General features: G+C 35.4%; 1 protein-coding gene across 4 annotated transcripts in view; it reads left to right on the top strand.

Annotated features, from left to right (window-relative positions):
• LOC134531593 (ER degradation-enhancing alpha-mannosidase-like protein 2) overlaps positions 1–23313 on the top strand; it is a 141791-nt gene that overhangs the window by 1834 nt on the left and 116644 nt on the right. For all 4 annotated transcript variants that reach the window (XM_063367316.1, XM_063367315.1, XM_063367319.1 and 1 more), the window contains exon 2: positions 15347–15457. In XM_063367316.1, the coding sequence (XP_063223386.1) occupies positions 15363–15457 (95 nt within the window). In that variant the 5' untranslated portion in view covers positions 15347–15362. The remainder of the gene's footprint in view (positions 1–15346; positions 15458–23313) is intronic.

The raw sequence follows: 23313 nt of genomic DNA, 5'->3' as shown, positions 1-23313 counted from the left end.
TGAGTTTCCCCAAGAGGCCTATTAAATCCATGGTCAATACCAATACACTAACCCTTACAATGGGCCGTCCTTCACAATCTGAAAAACATGAACAGAAAATGATTAATTAACTGCATGCATTATATTACGCTTTGATACCGAAAGGTAAAAAGTAAATAAATATACACAGTAATAACAGTATAATAATAAAGTATTTATAATGCAAAATAAAATTTTGATAGCAATACACCAATACACTAACCCTTACAGGGGGCGTCCTTCACAATCTGAAAAACATTAACAGATCGATTCATTATTAAATAGAGGAAACAATACGAATGTGGTTCAAATCCTGGCACTGATAGTACTTTTTTTATATAGTTATAGTTAATGAAAAATGCAAATATATATAGCTTTAAGAGAAATTTTATTAGATTAATTTTTTAAAATCTATTGTTATAATATATTTAAATACATAGCTCACTTTATTGATTTGGTTATTTCATACGCAGTAGGCTTTGAGACATACTGTAGTCTATATATTTTACTTATAATACAATTAAATTATAGAATCACAAGTAACTTGAACAAGAAAAATTAACCTATTATATAAGGAAATTAATGTCTTATATTATTGATGAACAAACAAACACTTTATAAAGGGTTTTACAAAATTTTAAGTTCTTTACTATGTACCCTTATCAGATTCCTTCAAACTTATTGTTATAATTCTAAACATAAATTTTTCTTACTTAAATTAAAATTTTTCTTTTACTGTGTAGTTAAATGTGATATTTTTATTAAACTAACATTTACTGTACCTTATCCTGAAGCTGAAGCAGAGTGACATTTTCATAATAATAATAAAAAAAGTTTTTCACTACCTGAAACATTTTTTGATAATTCTGTAAAGAAAAGTAGCTTTTAAACAAGTAGCAATTCAGTATTAACAGTTCTAAAAATGCTAACTTAATTTTATTGCATTATTTTGTTAAAAGGGTATTATTAAATCGTTAGATACATAATTTCTTAATGTTAAACTTGCACAGGTAAGGCAAAAGTCTATAAAGTTCTTAATTTCATTAATCTAAAGTGACCTAAGCTGAGATGTACTATAAGGTGTGCATATTTGTGGTCGCAAAACATCAATTTTTCCATGTGTGATTAGAGAGTATTAAAACAATAAACAAATTCCTCACATCAACGTAAATCAGCCACTCCGGCTTGTCACGGATGTTACATTCAGCTCATTTAAGTGTAATAGATTTAAATTGAATAAAATTTTATTAATTGTAAAGCACACAAATTAAGTCTTATTGTTTTATCTGCCTTGAGGCACAATTTTATTACCCCAAGAACCTGTGTTTTTAAAAAATGGGACTGAATGTATTGTCACGGATGTTACGTCATTTGTGAACTCAGTTGGGAGGTCACTAAGCAAACATGAAAAATTCAGGCCCATGACCAAAACCAAGGCTTTGTTTGGTATATGGGGTCAATGCACACAGAATGAAGTTTCAGAAATCACTCTAACATGTTTTAACATGTACTTGCAAAAAAGTTAAAAAATAATTTTTTAGCGTCACGGATGTTACCATTATTTCGTCACGGATGTTACAAGTGACACAACATTTACTTTTTTGCATAATAACAGTGATAATTAAATTACTTCACTTTCCTTTTTCAAATGACAAGATCACAGCTCAACAATCCTGGATTTTAATATTTTAACACTAGAATTAATTACAAAAATTTGTCTAGATATCTCAATAGTCATGCTATAAAACAATAAATTTGACTATGCTAACATTTTATGGATACAAAATATATTATGTCTGTACTATAGAGTTTTCAAAAGCTGTCACTAAAATAAAATCTTTTAAACGTTTATATCAATTTCAAATTTGTACACTTCTCTTGATCCAACTGTCTTCATAACTGGTGTTGGCAAAATACATTTAACTTGCTTGAAATGTATTATTTTTTCATCCTCCGTAGACACTGTAAATGTTTTTGAACTGTTTCCAAACTGTTTTAAAAAAATCACTGTTACATCACCCGATTCTTCTGTAATGCCAGTCTGACATACTGCAACATATTTGTGTTTTATTTGGGCTTTACCTTTACCAATAATGTCAACTTCAACAAATGAACCAGCCTTGATCTTATTTTGGTTTGATGCTTCAGTCTGAGGGGCTACATTGGTTTTAGAGGAAGTATCTTCGCTGCAAGTAGTCTGAAGTGGCATCAAGACATCAAAGTTTGACTCTGAATCAACAACGTCACCTTCAGAGTCTGACGAGTAAACATCACTGCATTTCCAGCGACGTTGGCTATTTAGCTGTGCTAAGTTTGGAAATCCAACTCTTATTTTTTCGACAGCAGTTGTTGAGGTTAACCCACAATATATGTGACAACTGTCAGCTTTCTTGATATGGTGGAATTTTCTGATTCCTGGTATTTGATGCACTTTCTCCCACCTTTTATTTAGGATACTGCTTAAGTCATCTACTTCTTCCTTGCTCACATACAAAACTTGTGTTGATTTACAATGATCCTTTGAAATACGAAAGAAATCTTCTGCACTCCGAGTAGAAACCTGTCTAGCTTGCACTGCTGTCCAAACTGTACGCTTGAGATTTCCACCAATTGCATCAACAGCCCCCTTTCCATGGCCTGCAGCAAAATAGTTCCATTGGACAGAGTGAACATTTAAATCATCTGCTAAGTGACACACATTAAAAACTGTGTATTTGCTCTTAAATTGTGATGAACAATTATCAGAAAAGATGTGTAAGTGAGTTAGCACATCAGGATTTTCATTCTGAAAGTGTTTGACTATTCGCTGAAGGAAGATGCAAGCAGACTGCTTTGAATGACTGACATCGTCACTGACCACTGCATAAGAATATGTCGCCTCAAGGAACCACAAGCAACAGGTAAAAATTGTAACTTGAGAGTGATGCCAGTGAGCAGATTGAGCTTCATCTTGAGAGATGAGGCTGTAATTTTCAGCAAAATCTACCTGCATTACAGCTTCACCATGCCTCAATTTTTTCTTCAGTTCATCAAAATACCTAGCTTGCTGGTTTTGTACAAAAACATGTTCCTTGAACTTTGGCAGTGACTCATTTAAATCCCTTATTATTGTGCTTAAACTTAATGTTTTCTCTTCTATGTGCATCTCTCCATCAGATTTCACCCACCCTTTCCATTTTACATTCTCTGAAAGGTCACAACTGAGTTTCAAGAAGCCCTGAATGTTGCAATGGCATTGTGTGCATCTGTTCATCATGCAAATCTCTGAGTCGACATCGCAACACATTTTCTCGATAAGTACCTTGGATGAAATTTTCACATTACTTGATATTTCATCTTCAACAATCAAATATGGTTTCACTGCCTCAATTAAGAAACCAAAGTTTGCATGTTTAACACACACACATACATTATGGGGGGGTTTCACTGACAGGCCTTACATGTTTTGGTCGGAGCTCATAAAACTTGGAAAGGGACACTTTTATGTTTGGATATTTTTGTGTGAACAGTTGATAAGCTTCTGCAATATTCATGATGAGAAAACGTATCTGTTTCTTTTCCTTTTTGCCTGTTGCTACATATTTTATGGTCACACAGTCCCTCTTCCCTGGGGCTTGCCAAGTAATATCATTAGAGTCATAAAACTCTCGAATTTCTTGCAAATCCTCCTTTGGGTACGAGCGAGGTCCTGGCAAAGCCATCTTCTTAACAATGATATCAGATGGATTATCAAAAGTATCCTTTACTAACTGTCTGACAACAGCCTTCTTCTTTGATGGACTGTAAGGTAAATTTCGTCTTACCTTGTGTACTGCTTTTCGAAGTGTACTTGTTGAAGCATACGATCCTAGCACAGTTTCTGGAGAATCTTGCTTATTCGAACCTCCAGTTTTTTTCTTCCTCCAGGCCTGAACTCTGAGCCTAGTCTTTTCTCTATTAAGTTTTTTTAATTTTTCATCCTTCTCAATTTTTTCTTTTGCCTTTTGCCTGTTGAGCTGATTTCTCTTCCTGTCTTTTTGATGGTATTCTGCTAACTTATCAGCATCTTCTTTCAATTTTGCTCTAAGTTTCGCCATTCGCTGGGCTGAAGTTGTAGGTGCCATGATCTGTAACATTTACCATTATTCACATTCTACTTGTACCTGTTGAAAAATATTTAATTATGAACCCATTTAATTCCCCTTTCTTTCCATAACTAAGTTAAAGGTAGATAAAGGCTAACCAAATATAAAAGTAAGTTGTCAGAATGTTCAATTTAGCGTAATGCTTCTACAAACGAAAAAAAAACCCACTTAAGTAAGCATATGGGCCATTTTTCTTCAATTTCTCAAGAATCCTATTTATATAACCTTTTAAAAATTCATTTTAAAATACATAAAATATAATTGTAACTAGTCTTGACATTTGTTATTCAAAGGTCATTAACTGGTTATCATTATAGGTTATGATTACAAAAAAAAACTTCCTTGAACATACTGCATACTACATGCATGATGATGTAACATCCGTGACATGTAACATCCGTGACATCTAGTTTTCAGAAACTATGACTAATATAAAAACTTTGTGATAGTAGGATGTTAGATAATGTTTAACATGTCAACTCCACCAGGTTTTTACAAAAAAAATAACAATATACAAGTTGTATAAAAACCTTTTTGGTATTTATTGTCACGGATGTTACATATGCATGTGGCTACAATTGTTTACAAATAAATAATTTATATACTTACATTAACTGCGGAATTTTACAAGATACGACACACAAAACATAACCACAACTATCCAGCCATGGAAATTGGAGGGAAACAATAGCAGATTGGTTACAGAGGTGCAAACTTATTGTCAAAAAATTGCAATCATTAGGGATATGAAAAACTTAACAGAAAAAGAACTTACTAGACACATTAGAAAGAAAAAATAACATTTAAAAATGCATAATTAATTAAATTTGGAGTTTTTTTATTTGTTCGACTGAAAATAATAAAGGTTTCTGAAGGGAAAAAAAATTCTTACTTTTCCTCTTTCAAGCCGGAGTGGCTGAAATGCACTTCGAATGTGATATATACTCACTAAATCTTGTTACTATAAATAGCCTCAAATTCTGGGGTTTCAGTGCTTGGTGTGAATAGTACCAGAATATTTAACGAAAACAGTTCAATCGGCAAAGTTCGTGTATGCTCGTGTCTTTTCGGCTGTCTCAAGTAAGTGCTTCACCAAGCCGGAAGTAGGGGAGAGGGGGGCACATTTCAACATGGGGCACCTTTCAACAGCTTGAATTTTATACCAATGGAGCCTTGTTTTGATTGGTTAATGGGAAACTAATCAAGTTCCACAACAGAACAACAGCTAGCAATAGATTTCCTTCCATTGCTTTTCATAAGTGCTTTGTGATTCAGTAAACACTGTTTTATGTGTTGCAAAGTAAAAAGTGATTATTGTTTTCAGCACTGCATTTTAGAGTCTCTACTTTGATGGATGTAAGTAGGATTTATTTACCCAATTAAATAAGAAATTCTGCATCTAAAAATAATATGAACATCTTTAAAAACAGTTTCTAAAAGTAGTAACATTACTATAACTTCAATGATTGCTCATGGGGCAGATATCAACAAACTGCTGGGGGCAGATTTCAACATTGTTGAAATGTACCCCCTTACATGTATATAATTCATTTAAGCAATAACATAGGACTATTACAGCCTTTTTGTTGAGTTCAATATGCCTAGGCCCATAATAAAATGGCTGAGTCAAATGCTAAATGCCTAAAATAAGTTAACTATCATTAAAATATTAGGCATGTGTATGTAATGTTAATACTTATACCTTTTGTTTTCTCAGTATTCCAACTCAAAATTATAATAAAATATCAAAATTAGGGTTAAACAATAATAGATTAACTGTGTATTTACATTATAACTAAATTGACCATTTAAATCATAACTGAAAATTGCAGAAAATGATTGGCGATTATCAAATCCTGGCAAAACCGTAACCATTCATAACCTAGCTGCTTTGATGAACACAGCATATAGCTACTGCTTCATTTAGTCCTAAAACATCACAGCAGCTTTTTAAGCAACATGTACTTGGCAAGTGTCTCGTCTTAAGACGATTCTGCTGTTTCAAACTTCACACCAGAAAAATCAAAACACTGTGAAAGAAACACAAGTAGACCTGAAGGAATTCTGACACCTGAAGATGTTTGGCCTTTTCCAAAAGCAGAACCAAGAAGAAAAATTGGAGGAAGAAAGAAAAAGGAGTAATCAATACTTACTGTAAAAATACAGAGTTGAAGAGGAAACAATGAAAAGGTTAGAAAAGAAGTCAAAATTAGGCACGAAGAAAATGTAATTAGAGAAAATAATCAAAACTGGAAAACACAAGCCTGCAAGAAAATGTTTCAATGATGAATCTTGTGATAGTGAAGGTAGTGAAATTCTTTTGCAAGACGAGTCTGATTGTAAAGATATATAGATCAACTTTTGATTTCCACATCAGAGTTTGAAGAAAAATTTATATTTGGAAATTAATGATACAGTAATTCAAATAAATGATTTTGTGCTAGTTTCTTTTGCAGGAAAGAAGTACAAAGTCCTATTTGTAGGGCAAGTAGAAGACCAAGAAGAAAACAATTACAAAGTTAGACTCATGCAAAGGAATGAAGACTCGTAGAAATTTTATTTCCCTGAAAAAGACGATATTACATTGTTGACAGAAGTGACATTATGATGAAACTCCCGCAGCCAACCAGGAGTGAAGGAACATCTCGAGCCATTTCTTCTATGGCATTTACTGTAAACTTACCTTCAGTTAACAAGAAAATAATGTAAAACATAAATGTTATGCTTGAAGTGAATAAGATGATTTAACCATATCTATTAATTCTATTAATATTTTTTTATTTTGTTGCATTTGTATATTGTTATACATATATTAGCTTATTTGACTTATTCCAATAAATGTTTTATTAATTTGAAAGTAAAAACAAATATTATTTATTGTTGAAATGTGCCCCATGGTAGGGGTACAATTCAACAAAGGTAAGCGGTTCATAAAATATAAAATATAATCTCAAAGTTGAGATTAGAGACTGCAGTAAAAATTAACAAGCTGCTCAACATACTATTAAAACTAATAATGCTAATTACCAAGATAAAAAATAAAATGTTTAATTTAAAAAAATTATACAATAAAATTTGTTGAAATGTGCCCCCCTCTCCCCTACGTCAAACAAGCTGTTGCTTGAGCATGCAGTCTTCATGAAGCTCGTCTTGTTCGCGGACTATGAAACATGGAGATTGAAATCGCTGCCTTGAGAAACAAGACCGTCTTCGTCAAGACGGTCTCAAGACATTGCTCAAGATGCGACTATAAATACCAGCCTAGGTAATTTACCTTACAAGTGACAAAATAGCACAGTGTCGCTGTCTGCTGGGGTTTATGACCGGTCATTGGTCTTAGGCGAATTCTTAGAACCGAGAGGGAAGGGGGGTGAACAAAAAGCGCCACGACGCTGGGAACGAGCGTCCATGCCGTGACTCTCAAGGAGTGAACCTAAGACGTTTGCGTGACGGTAAAGGCTATGGTCAGCTCTTCTCTGAGAAATGGTAACAACTCGTCCAGAGCTGTTGTATGCAGTTTTAGTCATGAAGTGAAGTAACGTTACAGGCCTGGGGCGTGCCTGGAAGCGAGGGAAATGTTAAACGGGCTGCCCACGAAGTCTTAGATCTGCAAAAATATCCTATAGGTCTCTGGGAAAGGTGCTTCAGACTACTGGCACAAAGTTTAACTAAGGGGGGTACACTAGCCTAACAAAGAGTAAATCACCCAAAGTAACCAAATTATAAAGAAAAAAAAAATTTCCAAAAAAAATTTAAAATTATATAAAATTAAAAAAAAAGTGTCGAAATACCAAATGTTAAGAAGTGAAAAAAAAATCATTTTAATATTATTTGATCTGATATGATCATTATTCATTGTTACATCACAATTTTGGTTGTATCCAGGATCTTTCGATGTACTTATTTAATGCGGCAAGCATCATGTACCACAGGATCAGTGCATTTAGGATCAAGGGATAGACTTGGATATGCGATATGAAACTTTTACAGTACTGCTCGCCTCGGCTGATAAGCTACTGGGTAAGGTCTCTGGACAAATTTAATTTAGATTCATATTTATTATTGAGGCCAGGTAAATTTGCAAACGTCCTGTGTACTGTTCTTGCAAAATTATTCTTAACTCTGCTGCTGGTAGTTACCACTATATAACACAATCTGAGTAACATCTGTTTCTGAAATGTACTGCTTTTTAAGTTCTATTTTTCCCTCAAAATTTTTCCCCATTATTATTTGCATAGGCTATTGTACAATTGTGTGTTTATGTCTGTCTCAAAACCAATCTTTTTTTCCTTTTAATTGAATAGAGTGCTGGGAATAATCAATTACAACATTTCCCTGTAACCAATCTGCTCCTAACACACTATCAATACTGAGCCCTTTATCTGCCACGAAAGCAACCAACATTACCTACTACTTCTCCAAATTTCTTTTCCTAAATTACTTGTTTTTAACTCCAGTGGTTCCTACTGGCAGTTCTGCTGATGATTCAGTAAGTTTCCAACCCAAGGACAAAAAAAACTCTTCAGTCATAGCAGTCACTTATAATGTTTACGGGCACCTTAAATAACACACACACTTGGGGATGGAAAAAAAAATATTTACAATACTAATTAATATTTCAAAAAGGGATCGAGGCACTAATTTTTCTGCGCCCTTTTGCAGTGTTTTTTTTTTGGGATTAGTGGCATGCTACTCAAATTACATGTTGCATGTAAGTTGCTGACGGGATGTTTGAAAGTGCCATGAGGATAGGAAAAGGGGGGGGGGGGGAGCTGATGGGTAATGATATAACAGGCTCTGTGGGCTCGGAAGTGCTGAACAATGTTGAAGTTATACCAAAAATTTGATATGCAATAGTTATGACAACAGATGTACAAGCATGTGGTAGAGAAAAAGTTAAAACTAATTAAGACATAAATTTTTTTTATTGATGTGCAAACATCTAAGCTCTTGGTATATGGCACTTGTAGAAGTAATTTTGTGAAAATAGAATGAAAGTTACGCAGATCCATGTGTAGCAACATGAACCCATGTATAATCACTTTTGTAAACATTAGGGTACATACCAAACATATTGGTGAACCAAATGAAACTTTATGAAAGTGAAACTACCCTGTATATTTTTTGCAAACTAAAATAGTCATAGCAAAAAGTAAACTCAAGTTTTAAAATACCTAAGAAATCTGGAATTACAATGATTATAATATATATTCTCTTTCTAAATTCACAATTGGCTTATTAACATAGAAGTGTAGTGCGAGCTTGTTAATCTCAAGGGTTGTGGTTCAAATTTTGTCACTGAAAAAAATATAAATTTTTTTAGTAACATAATGTTACAATTTTTAATGCGGGGGAAAACTGGGTTCGTAAGGGATATCACAATTAAGTTTTATTACAGTTTTATTGATTACTAATATTTACATAAATAATAATTATATTTAAAAATGTCTGATCCCAAGTCACTAGCACTTAAAAATGTTTATTCTCAGGTCACTCAATGTCTGTCAAGCTTCGCAGTTTGCACTCCTCGCTGGAGCTAGGCTCAACAGTGGTTCGCCCCTTACCTTGCGCTTGTCCACACACAATTTTGAATAAATTCCCAAGCTAAGGTATTCAATTTTTTTTTAGAAAAATGATATTACTTTAAAATCATAGAAAAAAGACATAGGTTTGAAGTTCTTGTGTGAAGATCAACTTAAACTGTGCCACTGTTGGCCATACCGATAACACATTGTGCTGATACATCAAGTAATATAAAATACTTTCATCCAACCACCGACATGTCATCATTTCTTACACCAAGGCAATTAGCAAATTTTCCTAAGTCCTTCAAAAACATGGAGGTCCTGTCTGCGTAAAAACATGATATTGATTACCTATCTTAGTCTCCCTGCAAGGTTGCAACCCTTTATTTTAAAATACAAAATAAAAATTAATCTCTGTATTGCAAATGAACAAAGTTTCTTGAACTAATTATCATCTATAAAATGCTAGGCTGTAAACATATTCTTAAGAAATATTTTGTTAGAAGTATTCATGCACTAGTATATACATACAAGTCCTTGTATAGGCTGTACAAAAACTTGCTTTGCTTGTTGGAGGCTTCACTTCCAAGGAGCACAATGTTGTGGACTTCATCCTCAAAATAAATTCGGAAGTACATTGCCCCCAAATCTTTAGGCATTGGGGGCTTCACTTCAAAACTTCCCTGACATGTGAGAATTAATTTTGCTGACAGCTTCAACAATCTATTGATGCAAAAAAAATACAAAATACAAAATATGGTTTCTGAAAAGAATTTGTCAGTATGGTACCATTTTGAAATCTTGACCAAATGAGTCATATTTTTTCAATAACTTGAAAGTTAGAAAAGTAAGTTATTTTTACTTTATGAGTAGTCAAACTATCCAATTAAAAATGTTTGCTGCTTAAGTGGTGCAAATAAATGTTTTTCCAAAAGTACTACAAATTTGAATTTATTTCAACTGGTTCAATATTGTGTGTTAAGGGAGTAATATATATCTTGTTTTGGGACCGTCTCTTGGTCAGCCCTTGCAGAAGAGTTGGTCATATCAAAAATTGTTTAAGACAAAGAAGTTTTATATAATATTTAGAAGGTTGACCATAACTTTTAAAGGAAATAATACTGGCCTGTATTGATTTTGCTTGTTCTTCAACCCCTAATTTTTCCACCCCTTCTACTAATGGTTTGTCATATGAAAAAAACTGTATTTGGACAAAGGTAATATTTCTTATTTAGAATGTTTACTGTAACTTTTAACCAATTTAGTACTGTTTGTTCTTGAACTCCTATTTTTTTCTTTCCTCAAACCCTATTTTTTTCTTCCACTTTTATCAATAGTGTGGTTATTTATGACTGTAAAAAAGTATAAATTCTATAATATTAAACTTGTATTACATTTTCTAATAATTTGGTGCAGTGTGGAGATTCTAAAACATTTAAAAATAAAAATAACTGTAACATGACTTTTTTTTATCAGAACTATCATATGGCCTACCAACTGTTCTTTCTTTGACGTTGAGTTCTGGAACATGGCGTATATTCATATACAGTATATGCATAAGTAGGCATTTTTCATACTAATATACCTATATGTACATATATCTGCATTTTTCATGAAGCTATTGTCCAATTTGAGGCCAAAAACTCATGCACAACTTGCGAAGTGTGTGCAGGGGCATTGTTGTGATTGATTATGCACCCCCCCCCCTTCCCCTCCTTCTTCTGGTTGAATTCATGCAAACCCAAGTTGCACAAGCTTTGAGGTGTCTGAGAACGTCAATGTAGAAGTTTCCATTAACAGTCTGGCCTGGAGGAATAAATTCTTGGTTGACAATTCCCTGAGAATCTAAAAAAAACAACCAGCATTGTCTTGACATTCTATCTTGATTTCTTTGATATTTTTGTCCTAGGTTCCCCAGCTTATTTCCATTCCCTGCTTAGGGATTTGAGTTCCATATCATATTTGTAGAACCGAAACTCATCTCCTGTGATGACCCTGTTGAGAAAGTCTCCACCTCTTCAGTTTCCCTCCGTGCTTTTTGTTCTGGAGACAAATGCTTTGGAATGATTTTGACACACAACTTGAATTCTAATTTTTCTGTTAAGATTTTGTGAACGATTGTTTAGCTTAATGAAGCTCTTCAACAATCATTCTGACTGCTAAACGAGGGTTCCGTAGGAGACGAGTGCAAATTCTTTCAACATTTTCATCAAGTGGAAGGGTGTGCTGAACGAGAGTCGTTCTTGAAATATTCTTGGCCCTCCCAAAACCCTTTCAACCACTTGTTGATAGTTGGTGCCTTCAAAACATCTCCGTAAACTTGGCTCAAAGCCAATAAAATTTCGCAGACGTTCTTAAATAGTTTCACAAGAAATTTGATGTAGATTCGCTGCTTTTCAACAAGAGAAATAAATCTACATGCCAATGGCACGTGAAAAACAGGTGAGTTTGATCAAGCACATGGCAACCCAAGTGACTCATAGAGCGGCCGGGCTCAGACCGAGTGTGGTGGGAATGACCTTGAGTGGAAAGACCGATGTGGCAGCTCTCTCCACCGCACTATGGCGTTTATAGGAATTATTTATACAAACTTTCTGGTCAAACCTACATAAAAAATGAACAAATTCATCAAATATCTTGTTAAATTTAAGCTCATGTAGCTTTCAAACTAAGTTTTTTTCAACATTATTTGCTCACAAAATTTGTTTTACATGTATAAACAATATTTATACATTAAAATCAGGAATAAATAATTTTTGGGTCATACAGCTTTAAATAGCTTAAATTGCCACCTTCTAGGAGCAGGTGTGGAACAGCTGCGGGCAGTCTGCACTTAGCCACACTTTCAGATATTATTCAGCTGGTGCAGTTGTTAGCATGTTTAGCTGAGCTTATTGGCCAAAAACCATTCAAACTGCAAATATTTTTCCAGAATTTGTAAGTGATGAACAAAAATGAACTGTTTATGTGGTAACTTTTCATGACTATGCCCTAAAAAATATCAGATCAAGAATGGTAAGCATTTACACTGTGGATGACTTATAGCACTTCAAAAGCATTAGCACCAGCTTTGTATGCTTGAATAGATACCATTCAGATTGGTTTCTTTAAGGATCCTTGTCTCTTATATAGGCTACTATTTACATGAATGGAAGTTGTGCTCATATCTCACACTTTTTTGGTTTTTGTGTCCGGGAGACATGTCACTATATCTCCCGATGGTTGAAGGATCAGATGCTAGCAAGAGTGCCAGTGTTGTCCAGGTTATGCCTACTGCAGAGTCTCTCCATACGAGAGTGTGCGTTTAAACTCTACAAGTGAGAAATAGTTGCGTATGAAACTTACGTCTCAAGTTAATATGTTCGATACCATGCAAACCTAAAGTTTCACTAAGTTTAGACAAAACTTGGATATAGTGATATTAGCTAAAAACACAAAAATACTAATTTCATCATTGTCTGAAAATAGTAATGAAATGCATCCATTGAGAACATTTAAATTCTAAGAACATTACTTTACTCAAGAAAAGAAATGAAGTTAACATAATTCGTTCAGAAAAACATCTTTAGGATTTTCAAAATCAATCAGCACGGAATTTAACATCAGTGTAGCAAAAGAAAATTTTTTCAATTACTTATTTGAGCTATAGAATTATGAACTAGTTAACTATAGCAAACATTCAAATGTGTAACTGTGTGGTATTCGTGCCATTAATGATATTATTACCAATAGAAGTATGTTGAAATCTTTGTGTTAATTCTCAATTTAAGTCTGCAAAATTATTTACTTTAGACACTTGAGTATCAGTATTCAAACAGTTACTCAGCTTAGCAACATTGGTAGAGCCTTTATTAAATAATTATGTTAAAGAGAAACTATATCTGGTATCTTCTGAGTGTATTACGAAAAAGGAAAAATTGAATCACAGCACTTAATTAGGTTACAAAACAAGATAAAATTTAATATGAGGAAATAAAGCAGAAGTTAAAGTGAGACTTCATTTGAATGTAGAATACCTACTAAAGTATGTAGAAATATGCGTAAAAAAAGAAAGCGTATTAAATTGTGCAAATGTTAGAAAAAATATGTGAAAGCAACCTAATGTAGAAGTTAGCTAAAAGCATTCTATCACTACACAAGATCACACAAAACACATAACAACATAATGTAATTTACCTTATTTACAATCCACAATAACCCTTAGACTTATAATTCCTACTTTTGGGAATTGGTAGTCCTCTTTGGTTGGTACTGAGTAGTCTGGTCCTCCGCCACACAACAACGATAGTCCTGTGATCTGACGAAGCTCAAGATGGGGTCCGATTAGTTTTGAAGCGTAGGTATATTTCTGCAGCAGCAGAAAAGTACACAGAATCAGGAATTCCGTACTGCGATTGCCAACGATTCTCTGACTGGTCTCTGGTTGAAGGTAGTTCTCAACTCTTCTTATACGTAGTAATCCCGTAGTAACTGGGTCACGTTCAATATAGAGTTTTAAATGTAGTTTATGGTAAACTTTACTTTCACCAGAAAGTTCTTATCCACTTGTTAAACTGGTATACTTATTACGACGCATAGGTAATTTCATCACATATTCACTTTTAACATTCACAAAATAATATATTCGGCAGCAGTACACAATACGTAACCACAATATTTGTCACTTCAAAAACAGTGCTTCACAACTCAATTAAATATTTTTAACTTTGAAAAGTCTCCTTAAGGGGCCCGCCTACCTGGGCACACATACGGTGTGCAGAGCTTCAGGAAAAACAACGCAATTTCAAAACTACTCATATCCGAGTGGGGCCTATTTACGAATAGCATTTAAGAGTTCGTTGAGGGCCGAAAAGTACTTTTAATTTCGGATTAAGTTTTTAAACTGTATTTTTAGAAGTGTTAAAGTGCCTAAAACGCGTGTTTCCAGAGTAATTTTTAGGCATAAAACAATCAGTACAGATTCTTGAAAGCACTTAAGGGGCTTGCATAACTCCTTTATCTTCATTTCTCCGCCATATAATGTTACGGTCACCGCTAAAATTTCACAGTTATCCTGTGCCGACGAGAAGACTGCGCGCCAGTTCAGAGACTTGCGCTTAGAGGCTATACCGCGCTGGAAGCACCAGCGAGCGTTGCGCTTATCATCCCACCTCACTAACACACGTACACCCCTGACGAGGCGGGCCCCTTAATACAAATATTTCTATTAATCTCTTATGATTAAACATGACTGAATGTTCCAAACAATAACTTCTAGTCCATCATCTTTTTTTAATGTTAATAAAAATTTTAATATAAATAATTCAGTACTGATGCTCGTAAAGCAATACTTTACACTACCAAAAAAAAAAAAGATTTTACAAAGACGATTTGATTTAAGAGTAAAATATTAGCACTCTATAACTAAAGTTAAAAAAAAATAATCTGTTTTGATTTTTTCACGCAACTTGTGATATTAATTCTTGTTGTATGAACTTAAAGTTTTCTACAATCTTCAGGAGGCTCGTTCAATGCATTCCTTACATTAAATAATACCCTGAGACTAAAACTAACCTAAAATTTCAACATTAAAGATTATTTCAAGCAGTACAACTAGTGATTATTATCTTAACACATTTATAAAATATATCTGCAAAGATACCATGTTTTATTAATTAATTAATGAATTTTTTTTTACAGAGAAGAAGTACGAGAGATGTTTCAACATGCTTATGATAGCTATCTAAAATATGCATACCCTTATGATGAACTACGCCCACTGAGCTGTGATGGCATAGACACTTGGGGAAGGTAACGTATACATAGATAAATATTTTGTTTATTCGCTTTTAGGTGATACATAAAATAATTACAGCCTCTTTTATATTATTGACCTTGTAAATTTCTATAACAATTGTTGATGATCTTGTATTGAGAATGAACTTGACATGGCTCAAGATCTTTCATTAAGAATTAACAAAATAAACAACACTGTTCTGTAAATATTAATTTAAAATCATTAATAGTTCTGTTTCTTGTGCATTAAAAAAGCATTATAAAAATTTCCAGAAACTAATGGTAAAAGGAAAAAAACCAGGAAAAAATAGTTTCTTTTTCTAATTTTACCAGAACAATTGGTAAAATTCTTTAATTTCATTTTAATATCATACTAAACATGTGGGGGCTTATAAGGTAAGTTAAAGATAAGGCGAGAAGCATAAAAATGGTCTGTCTGATTCTTTATGAATGTTTATTTGCGAACAAGGCATATGAATTTGGGAAGAAAGCAAATATGAGAACTGTACAATTTTAATATTAATGGGAGAGAGTTGCCTACTGAAGCATCCCGTTACTGTCTCTTTTAGTGTCTTTTTGACTAGTTATCAGGAATATGTACATAATTACACACACACACACACATTAAAGTAGAGCACCCCTCAACCGGAATCATTGAGGGGAGGTCTATTCCGGTTATGGGAAAATTCCGGGTAAGGGGAGTTGCGGTAGGGCCAGCCTCCGGGCCGGTTGAATGACCTTCATTCAAGCAAGCTGGCAGGCACGTGTTTCTTATCTCTGTGGGTGGATGCGTGCGTGAGCGAAGAGGGTGAAGAGGGTTCGGGGGAGGTAGTAGGACTACAGCTGCAGTGTTGTGTTACTTCGGTGTTGACGTGCTAGTGATTCACACTTCCTGGAGAGTGTATAATCACTGCCACGCACAGTTTACATTTCACATACACAATAATAACACTTCAAGCATCTCGTTTACAAACACAAAGTTAGAAAAATACAGGTAAATGTAGACTGTTTAACCATATATTAACTTATAAATATGTTCATAATACATATTCATGCACTAAATTATTGTTTACAAACTGAAAGCATCACACGTTGGAAGTAAATGTTACTGGCTATCACGTGTGTCAGCGTGTGTAGTGGGAGTCGGTGTACATACTCTCGGGCCGACCGGAATTTTCCGTTTACTGGACATAGTGAAACAATAAAACTACTTATAGCATAAACATCTTTATAGTAATTCACGTCCGACGCGAAAACCAGCGGTGTATTTACGCAATGCGCGGGAAAGACTGGCTATAATTAGCTCTCTGGCAGACGTGCGCGCGCGCGCCTACAAGACATGTACAGTCAGGCAAAAGCAAAAACACCTCGTTCCAGTGCGGAAATGTTTTGGAGATGTTTTGTAATGTTTTAATTTGTTTTGGAAAATTAGTTCCGGATATCGGGAGTTCTGTTTGTGGGAATTACGGTTGAGGGTTGCTCTACTGTACTGCACTGTAACTAGACACCTGAGAAGTAGCAATTTCTAGTATCCAATTTCAAAACCCTGCAACCACTAGTCTGTCTTTTCCCAAGCAAATAGTTTATGCGAGAGCCAAGAGCGAGGAGCAGAGATTAGGAAACTGGAAATTGTAAGTGGAGTGGGTGAAATCATTTTGGGTTGGCAAACAGGTAAGAGTAGACTCACTCTTATGAGTTGTGACTTGTGTCTGTACAGTGCACACAGTTTGCTGGAATAATTTTATGGCATTACTTACAAGGTAAGTCGTATTTCATTGTGTTATTTGTTGAAAGTTATATTTTAACTGTTGGTGTAATTATTTACAGATGTTTCAAAAGTGGTTACACATCTCAAAATACTTATAAACTTAAAAAAAAAAAAAATCATACTGCCCAATTGTGGTAGTACTTGCTTGTTAGGGTGTTAAGTGCCTCTCTTTATTAAATCCGCCCAAATACACATAAGTTGGTGTCTTGTCTGCTTGGTTCCTGCCTCTTGTTGCCTGTCTGCATGGTGTTTGGCTGCTTGGTGTCAACCTGCCTTGTGCCTACCAGTTGTGTGCCTACCTGCTTAGTGCCTGGCTGCTTGGTGCGTGGCTGCTTGATGCTTACCTGCTTGATGCTTACCTGCTTGATGCCTGCCTGCTTGATGTTTGTCTGCTTGGAACCTGCCTGCTTTGTGCATGCCATCTTGGTGTCTGCCTGCTTGGTGACTGGCCTTTTGGTGCATGGCCACTTTTATAGTGGGGAAAAGTCGGATGATCACCACGTGATGGAGTCAAAGTAGCTATGGACGCGGAAGAAACAAATGCAGGGATGGAAACAAACTGACTAGCTCAAATTACTGACTTTACTGACTGGAACAAGGAAAAAACTGACTTTACTGACTGGAACAAGGAGAGGAAAACTGACCAAGTACAAACTTATTTAAACTTTACTGTGCATCAAAGATGAAGAAAAAATGTACAAATTTCTGGCCTCCACCATCCCCATAGCCAGCCAACTCGCACATTTAAATGCTTCAAAAATTTTAATCATACAAATATAATTTATAATACTATTTACATAGTCATAAAGTTCACAAACTGGATTGTTACAAACATTTTCATAAACTTATCAGTTTGCAGATGTTACAACATTATCAAAACAAAACTTGTTACATGCTATGTCTATTACATAACAATGTCCATTAAATTAAATCATACTGAATATTTTTTTAATTGCATTAGTTACAAACACCGCTGACCATTCACAATAATCATAATATTACAGCACACACTAATTTAATAAATCTGTCTAGTTACATTGTTAGCAATATAGTACACTTTATTACTAAACAAATAATCTTAATTTTTGTAATATTGCACTTAATTTGATACAAACACTGTTAGCAATAAAAGTAACCATACACACATTTTACTTAAACTTCTTAAAATTGTGCAAATACCTTATAAAAAATATTGCAGTTACATCCAAAATTATTTCACGAGGAAAGACTTACTCTCAGTTTCTTAATGCATCATATAAGCTACTTTAATGGAATAAAACAGCACCAATACACAAAGTATAATTTTTTATTTGTTTGCTTTTGGTTTTTTGTTGAAAAAACTTGTAATAAGAGTTTACTTTCTTTTCTCTAGAGACCTCTGTACTTTATCAGCATGTTTTTTTCTTTTCCTCTGTCTCCTCTCTTACTTTTGTTACACTTTCCAGCATAGCTTGGACCACACTAGCAGCCACCATATCCTTCTCCTTGAGTGCATCTTTCAAGCGCTGGTTTGCATCTTTCAACAACCTATCAGTAACGCTTCTCTTCTCTTGCTCTTCAGATCTTAACTTCTTCAGTGTTGCCTCTTCTTCTACAATGTTTACTTTTTTCTGTTTTCAACTGTTGCTGGAGGTCTCTCTCGACTCCTATTCGGTGTTCTTCTTCCTCTTTAACTTTCTGTTTCTGTTCCATATTTTCTGTTGATCTTCACAGTACTGTTTGTACCGAACATGTGCAGTACGTGTCAAATTCAGGATCTCCTTAGTTATGTGTACTAGATGGACATTATCATCGTATACCTGATGGAGTGCACCTTTAACCTGCTGATGAGCATCCAGAACTCTTTCTGACATATTAGCTTTATCACATGTCAAAATTTGCCCAGACCATGAAAAACCTCTTTCAACATCTGCACTTCCATGTGAAAGTGACAAAGCGGCTTTCACTACTTTTGTCATTGTGGGAAATTTCACATCTTCAGAATTATTTTTCCTCTTAAAGAACTGATTCCAGTACACATATATGTGGCTTTTCTGGCTACCAGGTTCGTCTTCCTCCAGCGCCAACAATTTCCACTCATCTGCAAGTATATCTTTGGCAACAACAAATGGAAGTGATCTTGCCACTTTCACTATTTCTTTGTGACTTCCCTCTTTGACACGGTTTGGTGGAGACAAACACTGTAGATGCCTAAGTAGAGGCTTGGACAACAAGGACGATTTCATGAAAATGTCTTTACATGAAGCAGTAAAATGCTTTCTAGTTTGCATCATAAAAATCTCCCTCTCCTTCTCATTCACTTTCTTCAGTTCTTCATGCACACCATTGCCACAGAATATTTCTTTCAGTGGTAAATAATGCTCAAAACTGAAAGCTTCTACAGAAAATGGAGGTGATGGTTTGCAAATACGGTTCATTACTGTTCTAGCAAGAGTGTTCAGTTCATCGTACATGATATGAACCAAAGGCTCTTCTTTTTGAAATTTCCCAGTAAAATTAGCAAATAAACCAGCACTTCTACAAACAAACATTACTTCAGCTCTCATAGTCTTGTCTTTCAAGAGTCGCACAATGTATTTGAATGACTTCATTAAATGACTCTTATATTTAGGAATGTAATCCATAAAATACTTTATGACAGCAGGCCCTTGCTCAAGAAGTCTTTCACCTGCACTCTCCAAAGACAACCATCTTGATGAAACATGTTTGATGAAATGGTGATGAGGTACATTCACATCCGTCTGAACTTCTGCAAAATTCTCTCTACGAGCAGGCCAGCCATCAAAAAAATCATGAAGAAAGATGAGGTTAGAAGCATCATCTCCAAACTCCAAAATACCACTGCGGAAAGCATTGTGTACAATATGTATGTTACAACTGCCTATGTTTACCATCACTTTTCTTTTCGTAAGAAAAAGAGAATACCCGAGTAACAGACTTATTTACATTAGGGCCATTATTACTGAGCATTAACAAATTGGCACGAGAGAGCTAAGCACCATCCAATGCTTCACTTAATTTCACATAAATATCACTGGCTGTTGCTTTTCCCAAATAAAATGTCTGCAGATGCCATGTAACTGTTCTCTCTTTTTGTTTTGACCAATACTTGACTGCAATTTGTAGTTCTTTCATGGAAGCATTATTGGTTGTATCATCATAACATAAAGTAAAATACTCCCCATCCATATCTTCTAGCATTTTTTTTTAATACGGAGCAAGGGCATCTGTTGTTAAGTATCGAGCTTTGGTCCGAGAAAGAGAAAAATCTTTTGGAACAGAAGAAGGAAACATGGCTTCAAAAGTTTCATGGATGTTTTCACATGATGCTGCAAATGAAAAACCTGCAGAAATAGCTTTCAAAACCCATATCAGTTCTGCTCTTGAAGCAACTTCCCTAACATCATATAACTGAATAGTTTCTGTTACACCTGACAAACTAAAACCACTAGTACTTGGGCGTGCTGTAGTCAAGTGAAGCTGTGATTCTGAAAGTATCAGTCAACACTGTTCTTTGTGTTTCTTATTTGCTGCATGTTGTTCAACTGCTTCAAAACCCCATGTACTATTGAAAGTCTTTGAACACACCAAACAAAACATTTCTGCTTCATTCGCTTTGCGTCCCCACTCTGAAACACAATAACCATTTTTATCAGTCTTTTTCAGCCAATCTGAGCGAAAGCTACACTTCCCCATGGTACAGATTCAAAATTAAAAATACCACTGTATCAATTTCCATTCACTAAACTGACTGTATCTGCAACAACAAAAGGAACAAAATCACCATCTTAACATTTATATAAATCTATTAAAGTCCTAGTACAATGATCCAATCAATACTTTGTCCTATTTTACCCAATGCTCTGTTTTTGATTGAATCATTGTGCTCAAGACTTCAGTGCTTCCATTATTAAGCATAAGAGCACTTAAAAAGCCCTCAGATATGCTTCATTGGGCATTGATCGGTATGTGTACTTACTGCATTGGTCCAAAAATGTCTTCTTAGAAAAAAAAAACAAAGGTAATACTACAGAAAAACTGACTTTACTGACCATTTCTCATTTATACTGACTAAATACTGACTTTTCCAAAAAACTGACTTTTACTGATTTTACTGACCAGTTTCCATCCCTGCAAATGCCAACCAACCCAAAATTAACCTCTACAACACTACGTAACAATTTTCCGATGGCAATCCTCATGTAGTGGAAAAAAACTATCCCGTATCTGAAGCAAATACAACTTAGTTCGACTATTCAGCTTCGTACCGACAGAGACAAGCCTCGAGAGACCCGGAGTTAGGACGGTGGTAGCATGTGGACTCACACCAGTCGAGATGTAGCTCCCATAGTTAAAGCGACCAGAAGGAAACTCAGAAAAAAAAAGGAGGGGGCGGACTCTATGGAGGTCGGGAGGAGGGCGACTCCTCCGATTGGCTAGTAGGCCATAGAAGAAAGACAATGCAAAAAAAAACTTGATTACACCATCATTTAGTTGACAATGACGTGGGCTGATAGCGCGCCGAGGCGTGCTGGTAAGACATATTGCCTAGGGCTGTAAGATCTTCAAGATGCTGCACTCTGGCGGGAGGTCCAAAAGTTATCTGCCCTTAGTACGTATATGTCCGAGTGGGCACCTGAGGTTTGGCATGAGGTATGGCTTGTGCCCATGGGAGCGGGAACTGGACTTTGGGTCGGGCATCAGGTCATTGCTCTGGGCATCTGGTTCTAGGAAGCACAGCGAAAAATGCAGGGGGCAAGGGGTCAGGGGAAAAGCTGGCGTGGTGGGAACTGGGCGAAAGTGGTTTCCCAGATATGTCCTGGTGATGACGAACAAGATCTTCACGCTTGACCAAAGATGCAGAGTACAGACAACATCCTAGAAAGATCGTGCTCCAGGAGAGGCTGACAAGCACAATAACTCCAAGGAGGCATCTCGCTGGGCTAGGGAAATTACATCCAAAGTTGTGCTAAGAGTCAAGGGAAACTCTATGAGCCTTGCTAACCTAACAAGTGACTGCTGTATCATCTGGCCGAGGTGCTGGGAAACGTACGGAAACCAGTCAGGGAATGTTTAAGTAGGAGACTACAGTAAGGAAAGACATTTAAATCAGCTGGGTAAATCAGATCAAAAATAAGTAATATAAAAATTAGGTATAAGCTTGAATTGTGCCACGAGGTTATCAATTCACGGCACAGTGTCAACAGTAAGTAATCACTGTCTGCTATTGATCCATCCACTAAGCAACAAACTTTCATGGCCTCTACAAAGTACGTATACGAGAAAAACTCTAGTGGCTACAACTTCCCATTAATTAGGTTAATCACTTTGCAAAAACAATGAAATAACAATAGAAAAACACAAAATTTCACTTAATATCAGTTATCTTCAATTGTCAAAGTGACAAAAACCTTCCCGCGGAGGCAATCATATGAACATATCATTGTTGGCTGCTGCATGTTGTTCTACGAAGCACAAGGTGATGTCAAGAGCATATAAGTCACACTGACTGTCAAAGTTTCTTCTTCCTCACTGTCACTAGCTACATTGCCGTCATGTTGACTTTGGACCAGACTCAATATTTCATGTTCGCTTCATTCATCATTGACATCGACTCTTGCCCACTCCTCTAGACAACCTTCTACAGCATCCTCACAACCTGGTACTTGCTGAACAAAATGAAGGAGGTCAGTGTTATTGTCTTGTGTGACAGTGTAGGGGTAGGTGTTTTCTCGAACTCGAGGCTGAGCCAAAGCTTCTTCTAGGATCTACGCAGTAAGAACACACCTGTATTTTGATACGATTGTGGAACCCAGTAAATAAAGTCTTTTATTGTAACTTTCTTTAGCTTCTCAAGGATAGAAAGAGAAACATTTTCTTCATTACGATATGGTAAGAGCATTTTTTGGTAGCTTAGTTTTATATTCTGTAGAACACCCTGATCCTTAGGCTGCAGCAGCGATGTCATATTGGGAGGCAGAAAAACTGGTTTTATGTCCCCGCATATCAGCTGCATGTCTGATGGGTGAGAAGGGGCATTGTCTATCAGTAGTAGAGCTCAAGGTGGTTGTCCATTTTATTTTCATTAAACTTTTTCACTGAA

The sequence above is a fragment of the Bacillus rossius genome, chromosome 5 (assembly GCF_032445375.1).
Source record: "Bacillus rossius redtenbacheri isolate Brsri chromosome 5, Brsri_v3, whole genome shotgun sequence".
In the NCBI taxonomy this organism is placed as follows: Eukaryota; Metazoa; Arthropoda; class Insecta; order Phasmatodea; family Bacillidae; genus Bacillus; species Bacillus rossius.
This window is presented reverse-complemented; position numbering and strand designations above follow the sequence as displayed.